Source organism: Rana temporaria, chromosome 8 (genome assembly GCF_905171775.1).
Source record: "Rana temporaria chromosome 8, aRanTem1.1, whole genome shotgun sequence".
In the NCBI taxonomy this organism is placed as follows: domain Eukaryota; kingdom Metazoa; phylum Chordata; class Amphibia; order Anura; family Ranidae; genus Rana; species Rana temporaria.
The window spans coordinates 29202782-29221590 of NC_053496.1; the positions used below are offsets into that span (position 1 = coordinate 29202782).

General features: G+C 43.0%; 1 protein-coding gene and 1 pseudogene across 1 annotated transcript in view; both read left to right on the top strand.

Moving 5' to 3' along the window:
- Window positions 1-18809, top strand: part of LOC120946769 (dynamin binding protein) — a 217549-nt gene that overhangs the window by 50585 nt on the left and 148155 nt on the right. Inside the window, exons 2-3 of the mRNA XM_040361457.1 lie at window positions 14173-14319; window positions 17144-17266. Of these exons, the coding sequence (XP_040217391.1) occupies window positions 14175-14319; window positions 17144-17266 (268 nt within the window). The 5' untranslated portion in view covers window positions 14173-14174. The remainder of the gene's footprint in view (window positions 1-14172; window positions 14320-17143; window positions 17267-18809) is intronic.
- Window positions 15999-16091, top strand: LOC120912557 (annotated as a pseudogene).

Sequence of the window (18809 nt, forward strand, 5' to 3'; positions counted from 1 at the left end):
TATGGTCGACCAAAGAAGTTGAGTGCATGTGCTTAGCGTCATATCCAGAGGTTGTCTTTGGGAAATAGACATAGGAGTGCTGCCAGCATTGCTGCAGAGGTTGAAGGGGTGGAGGGGCTAGCCTGTCAGTGCTCAGACTATACGCTGCACACTGCATCAAATTGGTTTGCATGGCTGTCGTCCCAGAAGGAAGCCACTTTTTTAAAGATGATGCACAAGAAAGCTGCAAATAGTTTGCTAAAGACAAGCAGACTATGGACATGGATTACTGGAACCATGTCCTGTGGTCTGATGAGACCCAGATAGACTTATTTGGTTTGGATGGTGTGAAGCTTATGTGGCGGCATCCAGGTGAGGAGAACAAAGACAAGTGTGTCTTGCCTTCAGTCAAGCATGGTGGTGGGAGTGTCATGGTCTGGGGCTGCATGAGTGCTGGGGAGCTACAGATCATTGAGGGAACCATGAATGCCAACATGTACTGTGACATACTGAAGCAGAGCATGATCCCCTCCCTTCAGAGACTGGGCCGCAGGGCAGTATTCCAACATGATAATGACCCCAAACACACCTCCAAGACGACCACTGCCTTGGTAAAGAAGCTGAGGGTAAAGGTGATGGACTGGCCAAGCATGTCCCCAGACCTAAACCCTATTGAGCATCTGTGGGGCATCCTCAAATGTCAGATGGAGGAGTGCAAGGTCTCTAACATCCACCAGCTCTGTGATGTCGTCATGGAGGAGGGGAAGAGGACTCCAGTGGCAACCTGTGAAGCTCTGGGGAACTCCATTCCCAAGAGGGTTAAGGCAGTGCTGGAAAATAATTGTGGCCACACAAAATATTCACACTTTGGGCCCAATTTGGACATTTTCACTTAGGGATGTACTCTTGTTTTCCAGCGGTTTAGAAGTTAATAGCTGTGTGTTGAGGGGAAAGCAAATGTACACTGTTATACAAGCTGTACACTCACTACTTTACATTGTAGCAAAGTGTAATTTCTTCAGTGTTGTCACATGAAAAGATAATTTTTTTTTTTTTTTTTTTTTTGTGGAGTGCTGAAGTTAAAACCGTTTAGTCATCTTTTTAGCATTGTAAACAGAACCAGAATAGAGGGGAAATCTGCCAACACGTGTGCGAGTGGCCAACACTTTAACCACTTTCCACCCAGGCCAATTCTGACATTTCTCTCCTACATGTAAAAATCATCACTTTTTTGCTAGAAAATTACATAAAACCCCCCCAAATATTTATATATATATATATATATATATATATATATATATATATATATATATATATATATATATATATATATATATATATATATATATATATATATAATATTATATTTATATATTTTTATTTATTTAATTTTTTTTATTTTAGCAGAGCAATTTTTCAAACGTGTTTTTTTGGGGGGGGGGGACAGTTTCATACCTAAAAAAGAAAAAACAGTAAAGTTAGCCCAAATTTTTTGCATAATGTGAAAAATGAAGATAAAGTTGTGCCAAGTAAATAGATACCCAACATATCGCGCATCAAAATTGCACACGCTCGTGGAATGGCGCCAATATTTATTATTTTTTTTTTACTGGTTACATGTTTTGAGTTAGAGGAGGTCTAGGGCTAGAATTATTGCTCTCGCTATAATGTTCGTGGCGACACCTCACGTGTGGTTTCAACACCATTTTTTTATGTGGGTGGCAATTGCGTATGCTACCGGGTACGCAAAAGAATATATTTTTTTTGTTATCGCTTTTATTTCTATTACAGGGAATGTAAACATCCCTTGTAATAGGAATATGGCATGACAGGCCCTCTTTACAGTGAGATATGGGGTCAATAAGACCCCACATCCCACCTCTAGGCTGGAAAAAAAACGATTTCAGCTTCCCAGCTGAGGCGGCGGCCTCCGAACAATCATAGAGACTCTGACGACCATCTGGTCCATCGGAAATCTCTATGGTTGGCATCAGGGGCCGGTGGATCCGTTCTCTGACTCGCCGATTGCAGCGTTTAATCGTTGGAAGCACCGGAGGGCAGCGGCAGGGAGGATGTCCCATCTCGCCACCCGTAAGAACGATCAAGCGGTGGATTAGCCGCTATGATTGTTCTTATGGTGTAGGGAATCGCCGGCTGAAAATTCCGATTATCTGAATGATGCCTGTCGCTGCACCCATCATTCAGATATTCCCGGACAAAGTCAAGGGCGACATATGACGGCTGGCGAGCGGGAAGTGGTTAAGAGGGCATTTTCCTTGTTTTGGAGATATTCCCGCTTCCTGTTGTATCTCTACAGGACAGGAGGTGAAGGTAAACACCCCCCCCCCCCAATGGGATACAGCTGGCAAAAAGAAAAACTCTCAGGGGCGTAACCCTTTAATATGAAAAAAAATATTGTGGCTTTAGATACATTTTAGATTAACATTTGAGTAGAGCTCCACTTTAGCCCCTTATCTACGAGAAAATATATATATAAATATATATATAATTTCTTTCGTTTTTAGGCCTGAAGATTAAAGTCCTCTAACATTATTCATGTTCTGAAAACCATAGACTCTGGAGTAGACATGTGCAATTTGTTTAGTTTCTAATTATTTTTTTAACGAAAAATTTAGAAATTCGTTAATTCTAAATTTTTGTATTAACACATTTTTTATTTTCGGATTTCCGAATTTTTTAATTTCTGAATTTTCGTATTTCCGAATTTCGTATTTTCGAATATTTCATTTTTTTTTTTTCAATTTTAAAATTTCGAATGTTTGAATTTTTCAATTTCGACTATTCCTTTTTGATTTTTTTTTTTTTTTTTTTTTTTTCGAATTTTAGACATTCTGAAATCCCGAATTTTCGAATTAAATTTTTTTTTCTCGTATTTCGGAAATTTCGATTTATGAAAATTTGAATTTCGAATTTTCGAAATTAGGAATTTTCGAAACTCCGAATTTTCGAATAAGAAATCGAAAATTCAGAATTCGAATATTCGAAAATGACAAATTCGAGAATTTGAAAAATAAAAAATTTGAAAATTATAAAAACCGAAATTTTTGAAATTCGGAATTTAGGAAATTCGAACATTTAAATTCGAAATTTCGAAATTGTAATATTCAAAAATCTAAATTTCAAAAATCTAAAATTCGAAAAGGGAAACTTCCGAATTTTTAGAATTTCCGTAAATTTTTTTTTTTTTTTTTTTTGTTTTTCGTTTTTTTTTTTTTTTTGGAAATTTCGTTTTTTTTCGTTCGTTTTTTGGCTTTTTCAGAAATCCGAAAATTCGGAATTCCGAATTCTCAAATTTCCGAATTCCGAATTTTTGCATTTCCCGAATTTACAAAAAAAGCAAAAAAACGGAAAAGCATAATTTTTCGTTTTTCCCTGAATTTCCGAAAAAATAAATGAAACAAAAACGATAAATACGTTTTGGAATTTCCGAAAAAATAAACGAAAATTCTACTCTGGAGAAAAAAATGGTGATAAAATATTTTATTATAGTAAAAGAGTTATTATTTTTTTTGCATATTAGCGTACATGTTTAGCAAACCCGTATTTCAGTAGAAAATTACCTCCCTAAAGTTCGTTTTAGTATACACAAAAAAAATCGCCTTTTTTTTTTTTTTTTTTTATTTTATTATAAAAAAATAGGTTAGTGATGTTCATGAAGATGCTGATGTCAATGTTTTTATTGGTTCTCCTATATCTGTCCTGCCATATAGTCTCTCACATTTTGCTGCACTCTCCTCCTTATGTAGTAAATGTGTTCCCTTATTTGAAGAAGGCTTTCCTCCCCATAGATGTTCTATTGATGTCCAGGATAGGAAAGGTGCCACTGGAAGATCAGGGCCATGTAAAGTGAGAAGATTCTGGCTGATTGTATTACTTGAGATCATATGACTGCTGTGACTCTCGGGTATCGGTGTCCAGCAGGGGGCAATCTGCACATGGAAGCCAAATGGTGATTGGTTGGTTATAGATTTTTATGCCCTGGTCCTTTTTTTTTTTTTCCGCTTGTAGAAATGTACATAATAATAACGCCTGTCATTTCCTGCTGAGGACTTCCCATCACCTTGATTATATTTTTAGCCCCGACTGAGACTCGGTTCCTTTATTCCCGTGCTGGCAGAGCCGGAGTTCATCTCCGATGTGACCTGTAAATAATTGATTTGGGCTCTATTCATGGCGGCTGATAAGGATGGCAAACCGTACCCTGGCACAGTGTCAGCTTTCCAGCTCTGAAGTGTAACGCAGGACATAGACTAGACCATTTTTAAAGAAACATTTGTATGAAAATTGTTCAAATCTTCTTCTCTGTACATTCGGTAGATGGATGAATTTCGATCCAAAGTACTTCAAAGTTCTGTTTTTTGTTTTAACTGCTTGCCGACCAGCCGCCGTCATTATACAGCAGCAGATTGGCACGGCAGCGCAAATCGCCGTAGGTGTACGTTGGCCGCTTATAGAACGACAGGGGGTGCTGGAGCCACTGTGCGTGACCAGCGGCTGCGATGTCTGCCGACCACCCGCCATGTCACACACCATTCCTATTACAAGGGATGTTTACATTTTTTTAAAACATTTTTTTTTTTTTAACGCCCCTGTCCCCTGTAGCTCGCGCTCAGAAGCGAACGCACACGTAAGTCCCGCCCACGTATGTAAACGCCATTCAAACCACATATGTGAGGTATCGCCGCGTACATTAGAGCGTGTGCAACAATTCTAGATCCCCCTCTGTAACTCTAAACTGGTAACCTGTAAACCTTTTCAAAGCGTCGCCTACAGAGGTTTTTAAGTACCGAAGTTTGGCGTCATTCCATGAGTGTGCGCGATTTTAAAATGTGACATGTTGGGTATCTATTTACTCGGCGTAACATCATCTTTCATTTTTTCCCAAAAAATTTGGCTAGCTAAACTGTTTTTTTTAAATTCATGAAACCATTTTTTTTCCACCAAAAAAGGGCGTTTGAAAAAGTATTGCGCAAATACTGTGCAAGACAAAAAGTTGCAATGACTGTCATTTTATTCCCTAGGGTCTGCTAAAAAACATATATAATGATTGGGTTTTCTGAGTAATTTTCTAGCAAAAGAATGATGATTTGTACATGTTGGAGAGAAGTGCCAAAATAGGCACGGTATGGAGGTGGTTAGGGTAAAACGCATTTGGTAACGAAACAAATTGCACATGCCTAGTTATGAGATGTTACCGTAGGTATGAGGTTAGGAGATGTTGCCGTGGGTATGAGGTTGTGAGATGTTGCCGTGGGTATGAGGTTAGGAGGTGTTGCCGTGGGTGTGAGGTTGGGAGATGTTGCCGTGGGTATGAGGTTAGGAGATGTTGCCGTGGGTATGAGGTTAGGAGATGTTACCGTAGGTATGAGGTTAGGAGGTGTTGCCGTGGGTATGAGGTTAGGAGGTGTTGCCGTGGGTGTGAGGTTAGGAGGTGTTGCCGTGGGTATGAGGTTAGGAGGTGTTGCCGTGGGTATGAGGTTAGGAGATGTTGCCGTGGGTGTGAGGTTGGGAGATGTTGCCGTGGGTGTGAGGTTGGGAGATGTTGCCGTGGGTGTGAGGTTGGGAGATGTTGCCGTGGGTGTGAGGTTGGGAGATGTTGCCGTGGGTGTGAGGTTGGGAGATGTTGCCGTGGGTGTGAGGTTGGGAGATGTTGCCGTGGGTGTGAGGTTGGGAGATGTTGCCGTGGGTGTGAGGTTGGGAGATGTTGCCGTGGGTGTGAGGTTGGGAGATGTTGCCGTGGGTGTGAGGTTGGGAGATGTTGCCGTGGGTGTGAGGTTGGGAGATGTTGCCGTGGGTGTGAGGTTGGGAGATGTTGCCGTGGGTGTGAGGTTGGGAGATGTTGCCGTGGGTGTGAGGTTGGGAGATGTTGCCGTGGGTGTGAGGTTGGGAGATGTTGCCGTGGGTGTGAGGTTGGGAGATGTTGCCGTGGGTATAAGGTGGGTATGGCTCAGTGTACTTCCCTATGTAGTGTCTTCTCCACACCATCAGAGAATATGAATCGGTGTTGGGTTTCTTATCTTAGTTGGGTGACCTCTCTCTTTATTTCATACCATTGGGACCAAATGATTTGAGGCCTGTTTGATGCATGCACACGTTTTAAATATTTATCCCTCCACACACATCTCACCATACAATCCCCATACAATCTGCTTGGCTGGCTTGTATCTGGGTTGGAACGGAGCCCTTGATCCAGGATGCAGATTCTTCGGAGAGCCGGACCTCCCAGATGTGATTTTAGTCTGGTGACCCGTCCTCTAGAGAAGATCCAAACCACGTGGACTGAGGGGCTTGGCAGCAAAATGTATTTGAGGAACCTCGTCCGATAGATTTACAAAACAACATTTCTGTTTTTAATTATGGATAGAATAGTGAGGGATTAGAACACTTGTCAGGTTTTTATTGGTGCCTGTGGCCCCCTCCCTCCCTCCTGTGGCCCCCTCCTGTGCAATAGTTTTGCATAGAGCAGCCTGGATCATCCTCTTCTTGGGTCCTCCCGCAGCGTTTCTGGCTCCCCTGTAGGAAGCTGCTTTCCATGGGGGCACTCCTGTGTGCTCGATCCCGAGTCAGGATGTTTGCGCCTATTCACACAGCCCGGCCCAGCCCCACTCTCTGCTGACAGGTTTTGACTGACAGCAGCAGGAGCCACTGGCTCCCACTGCTCTCCGCTAAGCCTGTCAGAACTGGGAGATGTGGGGAGGAGCTTCTGCAGACACGCATAGCACTGGACCAATATCGGGTTCAGATGAGTATTTAGGGGGAAGCTACTAGAATGCATTATGGTAGAAAAAAAACTTTTGCCTTTACGACCACTTTAAACTGGGTAGTAATTTTTTTACATCTATCTATTTTCATATTATACTGGGTAGTATTTTTTTATATCTATTTATTTTCTTATTATTTGGAGTAGTATTTTGTATATTTTCATATTATACTGGGTAGTATTTTTTTTTTTTTTTATATATCTATTGATTTTTCTTATTATACTGAGTAGTATTATGTATATTTTATTTATTTTCATATTATGCTGGGTAGTATTTTGTATATTTATTTCTATATTCTACTGAGTAGTATTTTGTATGTTTGTTTATTTTCATATTATACTAGGTAGTATTTTTTTTATATCTATTTATTTTCTTATTATATGGTGTAGTAGTATTGTATATTTCCATATTATACTGGGTAGCATTTTTTTATTTATTTTTTTATATATCTTATGATTTTTCTTATTATACTGAGTAGTATTTTTTGTATATTTTATTTATTTATTTTCATATTATGCTGGGTAGTATTTTGTATATTTATTTCTATATTCTACTGAGTAATATTTTGTATGTTTGTTTATTTTCAAATTATACTAGGTAGTATTTTTTTTTTATATATCTATTTCTTTTCATATTATACTGGTTATTTATTTTTTAGTCCGGTAAATATTTAGTACTAAATAGTTCATATTTACACCAGATATCCACAGGGTTTGCTGGCTGAGCTGTGATTAGATATGAATATCAGGATCTGGTATTACAGGGTTTGACAAATTTGCTTGGAATCTAGGAGCTAAAGAAAGTTAGGAGCCAGAAAGCGCGCCCCGTCCCGCCGAGCTTGCGCGCAGAAGCGAACGCATACGTGAGCAGCGCCCGCATATGTAAACTGTTTTCAAACCACACATGTGAGGTATCGCCGCGATTGGTGGAGCGAGAGCAATAATTCTAGCCCTAGACCTCCTCTGTAACTCAAAACATGCAACCTGTAGAATTTTTTAAACGTCGCCTATGGAGATTTTAAAGGGTAAAAGTTTGTCGCCATTCCACGAGCGGTCGCAATTTTGAAGCGTCACATGTTGGGTATCAATTTACTCGGGGTAACATTATCTTTCACAATATAAAAAAAAATGGGCTAACTTTTACTGTTGTCTTATTTTTTAATTAAAAGTGTATTTTTTTTCCCAAAAAAAGTGCGCTTGTAAGACCGCTGCGCAAATACGGTGTGACAAAGTATTGCAACGACCGCCATTTAATTCTCTAGGGTGTTGGAATAAAAAATATATATAATGTTTGGGGATTCTAATTAGAGGGAAGAAGATGGCAGTGAAAAATACATTAGAACTGCGGTTTTACTTGTAATGCCAACGGCCACCACAAGATGGCGCCAGATCACAGAAGGAAGCTTAGGCCTGCAGAAGGCCGCAAAGCCATGGCCTCAATTACCGGCGAGCCTGCCGCGATCGCGTGGCGTGGGAGGTGAGGGCGCACGGAGACACAGAATCCTGTGTCTCCGTGAGCCCCCGCCGCGCCGGCCGGTAATTGAGGCCGTGGCTTTGCGGCCTTCTGCAGGCCTAAGCTTCCCCAGGCGCCATGTCACAATTTCTTGTCGCAATTGCGACCGGGTGCCTGGATTTTGTCGAGCCCTGTGGTCTTGCACACAGTGTGAAGGATAAGACTGTCTGCATGTTCAGTCTGCAGGAACAGTTAACAAGTGCAGATCTGGTGCTGGGCTTTCTTATTCAACAGTCCAGCATGCAACAGTTACAGAGCAATAATGGATATCGGCAAAAAGTGCTGAATGAGGCCGCTGATTGACAGCTTAAAGGCGGAAAAAAAAACGGAGATGTTTTGCTGCGGAGCTGTGATTAGATTTAAATAGCAGGATATCATTTTACACACAGATGAGCGAGTCTGCTGAATGACGGGCTGTGTGGGGAACAGTCAGCAAATATTGAGCTCTAGTGCTGGGCTTTCTTCTTGGGTCACACAGGGCGGATTCGGGCTGCGATCCGCTTGCTCAGCAGGGGGTGCTGTCTGCCGATCCCTACTGAGCAGGTGGATGACAGGTCTGTGTCCGCTCTATTTATTGCAAAGCGGACACAGACACCCGCTCTCCTGTATGGATGGTCAGATGTAAACAAATCGCCTATCTGTTTACACCTGGCTACCATCCATGCAGATCTATTGGGTTGTATGTAGGCAGGTGTAACTGGACTCGTGTCTGTTTATACCTGCCGCTCCATAGAGGAGAATGGAAGTTCCGATCAGGTCCCCCAGAAAAATGGACGGGCGGACCCGATCTGAACGTACATGTGAAAGGGTCTTCAGTGGGCCCAGCATGCAACAAACGCAGAGCAAATTACATGCAGCTGATGGTGGAGAGGGGGGAATGAAGACAAGAAGTGGCTGAAAGAGGCTGCAGAAGATCAGCAACACCCGAACAAAACTATTTTAACCACTTAAGGACCGGAAGGATTTACCCACTTAAAGACCAGGCCATTTTTTGCGATTCGGCACTGCGTCGCTTTAACTGACAATTGCGCGGTCGTGCGACGCTGCACCCAAATAAAATTGACGTTTTTTTTTTTTTTTTTTTTTTTTTTTTTTTTTCCCACAAGAGCTTTCTTTTGGTGGTATTTTATCACCTCTGCGGTTTTTCTGTTTTGCGCTATAAACTAAAAAACAGACTTTTTTTTTCCTCTTCTATAAGGGCCAGTTCACAGCACATGCAGTCCAGTGCAGTTTTTTTTTTCTGCATCAAAAACGTATGTAAAGTAGGTTATATGGCTTCCAATGGCATAGTTCACACCAGTGCTGTCAGTTCTAGAAAAAAAAGTAGAACATGCTGCATTTTCTCTGCACTTGGCTATACTGGAACGTAGTAAAAAGCATCAAAAACGCACTGGAACGCATCAAAAACGCACTGGACCCTAGTATAGTGTGGGGGGGGGGGAGAAACAGGAAAACATTTGAATAAAAGCACCTGGAATGCATCCGGAAAGGCATCAAAAACGCGCATGCAGAAACACATCCGGAACGGATCTGGAGTGCGTTTTTTGTGGTGTGAACCAGCCAAAAAACCTATCCAATGAAAAAAAAGCCCCAATAAGCGTATATTGATTGGTTTGTGCAAAAGTCATCCTGTCTACAAAATAGGGGAAAGATTTATGGCATTTTTATTATTTTATGTTTTTATTTATTTTTTTACTAGTAATAGGGGTGATCAGCGTTTTTTTTATTTTTTTCCCGGGATTGTGGCAGACAGATCGGACACTTAACTGCCATTTTTGACACTTTTTTTTTTTTGGGAACTAGTAACCTTGGATCTTTGTGATCTCCCCTGTCAGAACAGAGATCTGCCTTGTGTACACAGGCAGATCCCCGTTCTGTCACTGCGGGGAATGATCGCGGGCGGACATCGACTCGCTGATTGGCTCCCCCGCTGGCCAATCGCCGCATGCACGCCCATAGAAAGCCGCGTACGAGCTCGACGTACACCCACGGCGATTCGCGCAGCTGAGCCAGCTTGCTGTAGTATAACTGCTTGGCAATTGGTTAAAAATAATAATTTTAAAGCGTTTTTTGCCTCTAGATACAAACTTCAGATAGGGAGAATATTTTCTTCCTTTTGGAATTTATTTTTTATTTTTCTTTAGGTTGCAGTGTTTCTGTGCCGTAGATGTAACTGGTGTCTGGCTGATAACTCCGGACAGGAAAATGCATCCTCCAGGGTTCTCCCTCCTATTTCCTTCCTCGGATCGCTCCAACATCCTAACCCTGACTTGTCCGCACCGTCCAGGTCCTGTTCCTAGCTGTCGGCTGAGCACAGGCACTCGTCGACCAGAAGATCGTTCACAACAACCTGTACATGTGCTGTGAAGTGAAGAATGTCCGATCCGCTCCAATGTACACATTAATGTGGATGTACAGAAAGGACTTGTTTAGTTGCAGTTGGGGGGCGTTAAAAACACGCAGTTGAGCTGCAGTTTCAATGCTTTGTATCACTTCAACCCACACAAGGTGGTTGTGGTGCGTTGGTGCTGCAATTATGGGTTATAACACGCGGTAAGGAGAAGTGGGGCACTTTGTTACAAAGTGGAAGTAATATGGGAGGGGCACAAAGAAAACAAATTCTAAGAACACTTTTTCTATTAATGTTCCCCTACTTATTCTACCAAACCTGAATGAAAAAGATGTGCTTACCTATTTTGAAGTCGCTCCCGTCCAAACCATGTGATTCTGCCACTTTGGTGAGCAGCTGCTGCAAGGGAGAGTGAGCGGCTGCTGCAGGGGAGAGGAGGGAGCGCCAACAATGGATGGGCTATGGGAACCAATGGGTGACGTCACAGCTCTCAGAATTTTAGCAGTCGTTGAGCGATCTCTGATTCGGAGCTGTAGGCTCATATGACCAGACCGGAGAGGATTAAAAATAGATGCGGTATACAGAACTTTTTTTATACAGATTGGGCAGAATAAGGGGTGGGGGGACATTTTTTAATAGACATGTGCGCTGCTGAAAAATTCATTTTTTGTTTTTCATTTCATTAGTTTTTTGGGGGTATTTTTTGTTTTTGTTTGTTCGTTTTTCAGGTCATTCGTTATGATCACAATTCAAAAATTTGTAAATTCATGAATCCAGAAGTGAGAAAGAAAATCAAAAAATCTGAAAGAACGAAATCCGAAAATTCGAAATAATGAACTAATGAATTTATATGTATTGGAATTCCCTTTCAAATTTGGCTGTTAGTGAACGTAACGAATACGAATTTATCCGAAGTTACGAATTATCGGAAATAACAAATCCTGCATCAAAACAAATGGAACAAATTTAATAATAAAAAAATTATAAAAAAAAGTTGTTGTTGTTCTTAATTTGTTACGTTCTATTCATTTAGATACGGCATTCGTTAATTCGTAACTTCAGATAAATTCATATTCGTTAGGTTCACTAACAGCCACATTTTAAAGGAAATTCCAATATCTATAATTTAGTAGTTGGTTATTTCAGATTTTCGAATTTTACAAATGTTCGAATTTATGAATTTAAGACTTTTCGAGTATTCCGAAAAATTTCTTAAACTGGTTTTAGTTAATTCGGAACGAAGCTAATTGCACATGTCTAATTTATAGCTGAACCTAGGCTTTCTTCCAATTAAAGTACCGTATTTATCGCGGTATAACGCGCTCCCGCGTATACCGCGCACCCCTAAAGTGGCCCCCAATCCTGTGGAAAAAATGTGTTTTTGTTTTTTTGTACTTACAGTTTTGGTGTCTTGCGCGGCGGCCTCGTCGGGTCCGGCGTCCTTCTGCGGCTTCGGGTGTCCTTCTGCGGCGGGTCCGGTGTCCTTCTGCGGCGGGTTCGGTGTCCTCTTCGGCGGGTCCGGCGTCCTTCTGCGGCGTCCTCGCGTCCTTCCCGCCACGAGTTTGAATACCGCGCCGGCATATACCGAGCGCAGTACTCGTGAATCTTCGGGCAGGCTCGGCAACTGTCGCGCTGACGTCCTGTACGTACGAGACTGCCCGACGATTCACGAGTGTACTGCGCTCGGTATATGCCGGCGCAGTATTCAAACTCGTGGCGGGAAAGCGGGTATCGGCGTATATCGCGCACCCACGATTTTGCCCTGATTTTCAGGGCAAAATAGTGCGCGGTATACGCCGATAAATACGGTAGCTTTAATCACCCTAACAAGTGTAGCCCTCTTTTGGGAGGGAGGGAGGGTGTGTGTGACGAATGGCCCTTCCCAAACAGAACATAAATAAAACCAGAAGATTCGAGAAGTGGAAGAGCAGATTTGATAATAACATTGGCAGGGTCTCCACCCAGAACAGAGGGGTTTTTTCTTTCTGGGAAATTAACTATTCGTCTGATGAGAGTAATTGGGAGCAGAAAAACTACTGCAACCAGCATATAACATTAACAATAAGGATATACACTATATTGTCAAAAGTATTGGGACGCCTGCCTTTACACGCACATGAACTTTAATGGCATTCCAGTCTTAGTCTATAGCTATAGCGGCTTCAACTCTTCTGGGAAGGCTGTCCACAAGGTTTAGGAGTGTGTCTATGGGAATGTTTGACCATTCTTCCAGAAATGCATTTTGTGAGGTCAGGCACTGATGTTGGACAAGAAGGCCTGGCTCTCAGTCTCCTCTCTAATTCAGCCCAAAGGTGATCTATCGGGTTGAAGTCAGGCCAGTCAAGTTCCTCCACCCTAAACTCGCCCATCAATGTCTTTTTATGGACCTTGCTTTGTGCACTGGTCCAAATGATATGGTGGGGGGGGGGGGGGGGTTATGGTGTGGGGTTGTTTTTCAGGGGTTGGGCTTGGCCCTTTAGTTCCAGTGAAGGGAACTCTTAACTCTTTGTGGAAACAGTTTAGGGATGACCCCTTCCTGTTTCAACATGACTGCACACCAGTGCACAAAGCAAGGTCCATAAAGACATGGATGAGTGAGTTTAGGGTGGAGGAACTTGGCCTGCGCAGAGTCCTGACCTCAACCCGATGGAACACCTTTTGGGATGAATAAGAGCGCAGAATGCGAGCCAGGCTTTCTTGTCTAACATCAGTGCCTGACCTCACAAATGTGCTTCTGGAAGAATGGTCAAACATTCCCATAGACACACTCCTAAACCTTGTGGACAGCCTTCCCAGAAGGTGGGCCAACTCAATATTGAACCCTACGGACTAAGACTGGCATGCCACTAAAGATCATGTTTATGTGATGGCAGGTGTCCCAATACTTTTGACAATATAGTGTGAATGCACACTAGTATGGAAATAATACTCGCTTTATATAAAATTACACAGGAAATACATCCAATGTACAAACGGGTATTGCCAGCAAGGAATCAAACAGGTCCTGGTGGAATTTGTGCACATACCAGCGTGTGTGTGTGTGTAATAAATAAATAAATAAATATATATATATATATATATATATATATATATATATATATATATATATATATATATATATATATATATATATTGTTATTTATAGAGACCTCCAGATGAATGAATGTTACAGCAAAGTCCAGTTGCAGGGGCCCCTGAGGATGATTGCAATGCAGTGTCTGTCTCTAAAGACCAGATCAATGGGGTCCAACCAGCCTGGAATGCAGATTCTCACCAGCAGGAACTGTAGTGATTTTGCACTGGAACTTCGAGTCTGCCTCTTATTTCCAAGTAGTTACTAATCTGTCATGCAGTAGAAGTAATAGGACTTTGGACCCCTAAAATTTGTTTGGCGATTATTTTGGCTCCACTATATGTGATGTGGTTAGGCTGTATATCTGTCCTGTATAACACACATGTACATATGTCGCACTGTGCTCCTCCTGTTACATGACCTGTATGACCAGAATATCACTAGACTTAGTATTGTGTTTTTTTTGTCTCTTGCAGGGATGGAGGAGGGCTCAGTAGTTCGTGCAATCTTTGACTTCTGCCCCAGTGTGTCCGAGGAACTGACGCTCTTTGCCGGGGACGTCATTGAAATTCTCAGTGTAATAGATGAGTTTTGGCTGGTGGGGAATAAAGAAGGGATCACAGGTAATCTTCTTCACAATGTATTTATACTAAAATAGAATATTCTATTTTCAGAGTATTTTGTGTATATGGCTTTTATTATTATTATTATTATTATTATTATTATTATTATTATTATTATTATTATTATATATATATATATATATATATATATATATATATATATATTTTTTTTTTTTAACAAATACTAATTGGATTTATTTAAAGCTGAACTCTAGGCTAAGCAAATATTGTCTAAACGCCAGATCTGTGCAGTAATCCAGTGTGAAGCTTTTCCTCCTGTAATAAAGACCGCTCACTGTTGCTCTCAGAGTGACTGGTCTAATCTCCGCCCCCTCCTGTAGTTTTCTACAGGCAGCCTGTAGTGGGTGGAGCCATTGGGGCCCCTCCCACAGCTCTGCTCTCTGCACAGGCAATGTACAGCATAGTGATGATATCACTGTTAAATTTTCAAGGTGATATCTGGGTTTGCAAAGGCGTTTGGTGCACACAAAGTGGTTTAACGTCCTTTGCGGCTATTGAACAATATATTTAAATGAATGTTTTTGTGCCCAGAGTTAAGCTACAAATACAAACAAACCCATCAAGGTATCAAGTGTAGGTTACTGTCAGGGCTGGACTGGGACAGAAATTTGGCCCTGGACTTCATCCAGACTGGCCCACTTTGACAGGTCTCTCCCATGGCGGCCGGACAACTCCCACACCCCCACCACCCAAGCCCCCTCTCCCCCTTCACTGGCCGTTCTACTTTATTAGAGTAGAACGGCTGGTACTGGTACTCTTATAGGCAGTACCAGTGGGGAGGCTAGACATTATTTAACCCGGGCCAAAGAATCAGTTTGGTACCCCCCTTATGGGACAAGATTAGGCAGAAGTGAGAAACTCCCAGGCCATAGCTGTTGAGTCAGCTGTCTGTCCCCTCCCCCCCATGCTCCTCTGTCATCCCCCCTGCTCCTCTGGTCCTCCCTCTGCTTCTTTGTTCCCCCCCAGGTGAGCGCTGCGGGGAGGGAGAGACAGAGGAGCGGAGGGGGGCAGCGGTCCGCTGTCACTGAAGCCGGCCCACTGAGCCATCGGCCCACCTGGAAACTCCCTGTAGTCCCAATGGCCAGTCCATCCCTGGTTACTGTGCTCCTTTTTGGGCTCCATTCACACCTAGGTGATACTGTAGTTGCAATGCCATTACTTCCTAGTGGCACCCCAATTGCAGTGCGATTTTGCAGCGAATAATGCGCTGCAAAATCCCACAATCGCAGGACGCGAGTCGTCCCAAAAGAAGTTTGCGGAACTCCTTTTGGGCAATTCATGTCCCGCGATTTTTGTTTTTCGCGATTTTGCCGCGCGATAGTTGTGGCTAAATCGCAATTGGAGTGCCATTAAGAAGTAATGGCATCGGAAACGTGCCCTGCGTTTTGCCGCGATTTGGAATCGCAGCGATTTACAATTCAAAATCGTCTAGGTGTGAATAGAGCCTTACACTGGCTGTTCTTTTCCTCTTAATCTAAGCCATAATTGAGCAATATTTGAGTACTGTGCTTGGCCTAAAAAAGAGAAACTTCCTGAAAGCTTGTCCAGAAAATGTCACTATTGGTGAAAATTATAGAAAAAATAAGTATCATGGACAGTACTCAGTGTTGCAAGTGCACTAATATCCCTACAATCACCTTGGAAGTGAAGTATGGTAAAGCTCTCTGCCTTTTGGCTAAGATCAAGTGTAGTATCCGTTCTGATCAGTGATCCAGTGGGGGCGCTGTGCTCCTATCCTATCCTGACCTGACCGGGGTTGGGGTGGTGGCAATGCAAATCCACTGGTGAGATGGGGACCTGGAAGATTAGTATCGTCAGGAACCTAAACCGGAGCCCCTTGGGGCAGGAAGTAGGTTCTCCCTGTGAAAGCCGGAAGGGTTCATTGGTTTGAGAGGTCTACCTTGTTTGGCCATGGGCTGGGAAGGCAGATGATCCACGGTGTCTGTGCCCCCTGGGAGTGGTCTCCCTTGGGGAGCTCATAGTAACACTTGGGTTTGGGACTCTACAATGTGAAAATAACTTGTGGTCAGGCACCAAATCTTTTCCTGCTCTGCGCCTTTTAGTGCCTGGCCTTTTGGCTAAGTCCGGGGGACAATTTTTGCTTACCAGGCCTCAGGGCCCAGGCCAATGCACAATTTGGGCATGCCCACTTTTTTTTTTTTTTTTACTGGATGAGGGGTGTGAGTCCTTGGCTTACCCTGATGTCTAGGGGGAGGATATGTGGACTACTGGTTCCTTCCTCCCCTGCCTCTGGGGGGGGTCTCTCTTCGGGAGAGCCCCCCATACCTAGTATTCAGGGATGGCTTTGGCTGTCCTAGAACGGTGGTCTCCCAGGCCTTCTGGCTAGGCAGTCCGTGTTGAACCTATGTCCCCGTCAGGAGCCTTGCACCCAGGGTACAAGTCCTACTCCTTTGCGGGGTGAGCAAAAGATTTGTTTTCCTCTGTGGATCTTAACAAGAGGAAAAAAAACTATTTTGGCCATACTTCTCCTGTGGATCATAGGAGTGCACTTAGTTCTGCAGTCCTGCGACCCAGATTCAGCTGACAGCGGACTAAATCTGCTGACATCACCAAGCCAGTCCATACTCTAGGTAGATCACGACTTTTAACATCAGGAGCCACCCAGATTCCGGACAAGCAGCTGGTTCAGCCTCTCACTGACCCCGCCCCCTGTACAGTCCAGTGAGCACTGGAGGGGCAGAGCAGAGAGCCAGTGACTGACGGTCACAGTAGAGCAGTGAATCTTTTTTTTAAAGTTCATATTTACTGTGCTTTTAATAACTAGTGTTTTCCTTGGCTGTAGGACAATTTCCTGCCAGTTTTGTGGAAGCTCTGAACATCCCATCTGTGAAACATGGAGAAAAACTGTATGTCTCCATCAGCGATTTCTCCTCCCATGAGCCCGGAGCGCTGTGTCTGCAGAGAGGTAACCATATATTATCACCATCAAATCGCTATTCAACATCATTGTCCGCCGATTTTCCAGCAGCAGGCCCCAGGTGTTGGAATTTTGTATCATCGGCATCTTTCTGCTGTCTGGGGTTATGCCATTCATCACATATGACATCACATCTTCACATGCTCATTGAGCTTCTATGATATTTAAAGTGGATGTATATCCTCCTATAGTGTACTTGTCTCAATCCAAAGCACTGAGTGTCATTTATGTCTGCTGCTTCATTCCTCTGTTATCAGCATGAATCACTCTGACAAGTTTTCCTGACACCAAGAGAAAAATGGTGATAGGGGAGGGATCTCTAGCTGATTGACAGCCTCAGCTCACTTTGTGTGTGCTGTGTAAAGGGAGGGAGGGGGGGTGGATTTTATGTGATAAACCAACAAAGTGGCACATAATTGTGAAGTGGAAGGGATAAATGATAAATGTTTGTCAAAACTTTTTACAAATAAATATCTGAAAAGTGTGCCGTGCATTTGTATTCAGCCCTCTTTACTGTGATACCCCTAGCTAAAATCTAGTGGAACTAATTGCCTTCAGAAGTCACCTAATTAGTAAATGGAGTCCACCTGTGTGTAATTTAATCTCAGTATAAATACAGCTGTTCTGTGAAGTCCTTAGAGGTTTGTTAGGGAACCTTAGTAAACAAGCAGCATCATGAAGGCCAAGGAACACACTGGAAAGGTCAGGGATATAATTGTGGAGAAGTTTAAAGCAGGGTTAGGTTATAGAAAAAAAATATCCCAAGCTTTGAACATCTCACGGAGCTCTGTTCAATCCATCATCTGAAAAATGCAAAGAGTATGCACACCTACCAAGACATGGCCGTACACCTAAACTGACAGGCCGGGCAAGGAGAGCATTAATCAGAGAAGCAGCCAGGAGGCCCATGGTAACTCTGGAGGAGCTGCAGAGATCCACAGCTCAGGTGGGAGAATCTGTCCACAGGACAACTATTAGTCGTGTTCTCCACAAATCTGATCTTTATGGAAGAGTGGCAAGAAGAACGCCATTGTTGGGGGGAAAAAAGCCATAAGAAGTCCTGTTTGCAGTTTGTGAGAAGCCATGTGGAGGACACAGCAAACATGTGGAAGAAGGTGCTCTGGTCAGATGAGACCAAAATTTTACTTTTTGGCCTAAAACATAACCCTGAACACACAATCCCCACCGTGAAACATGGTGGTGGCAGCATCATGTTGTGGGGATGCTTTTCTTCAGCAGGGACAGGGAAGCTGGTCAGAGTTGATGGGAAGATGGATGGAGCCAAATACAGAAAACCTGTTAGGCCCCATACACACGACCGAGTTTCTCGGCAGAATTCAGCCAGAAACTCGATCGGAGCTGGATTCTGCCGAGAAACTCGGTCGTGTGTACTCTTTTCACCGAGGAAGCCGACGAGGAACTCGTCGGGCCAAATAGAGAACATGTTCTCTATTTCCTCGTTGTTCAATGAGGAAAGTTGGCCCGCCGAGATCCTCGGCGGCTTCAACACAGAACTCGACGAGGAGGAGGA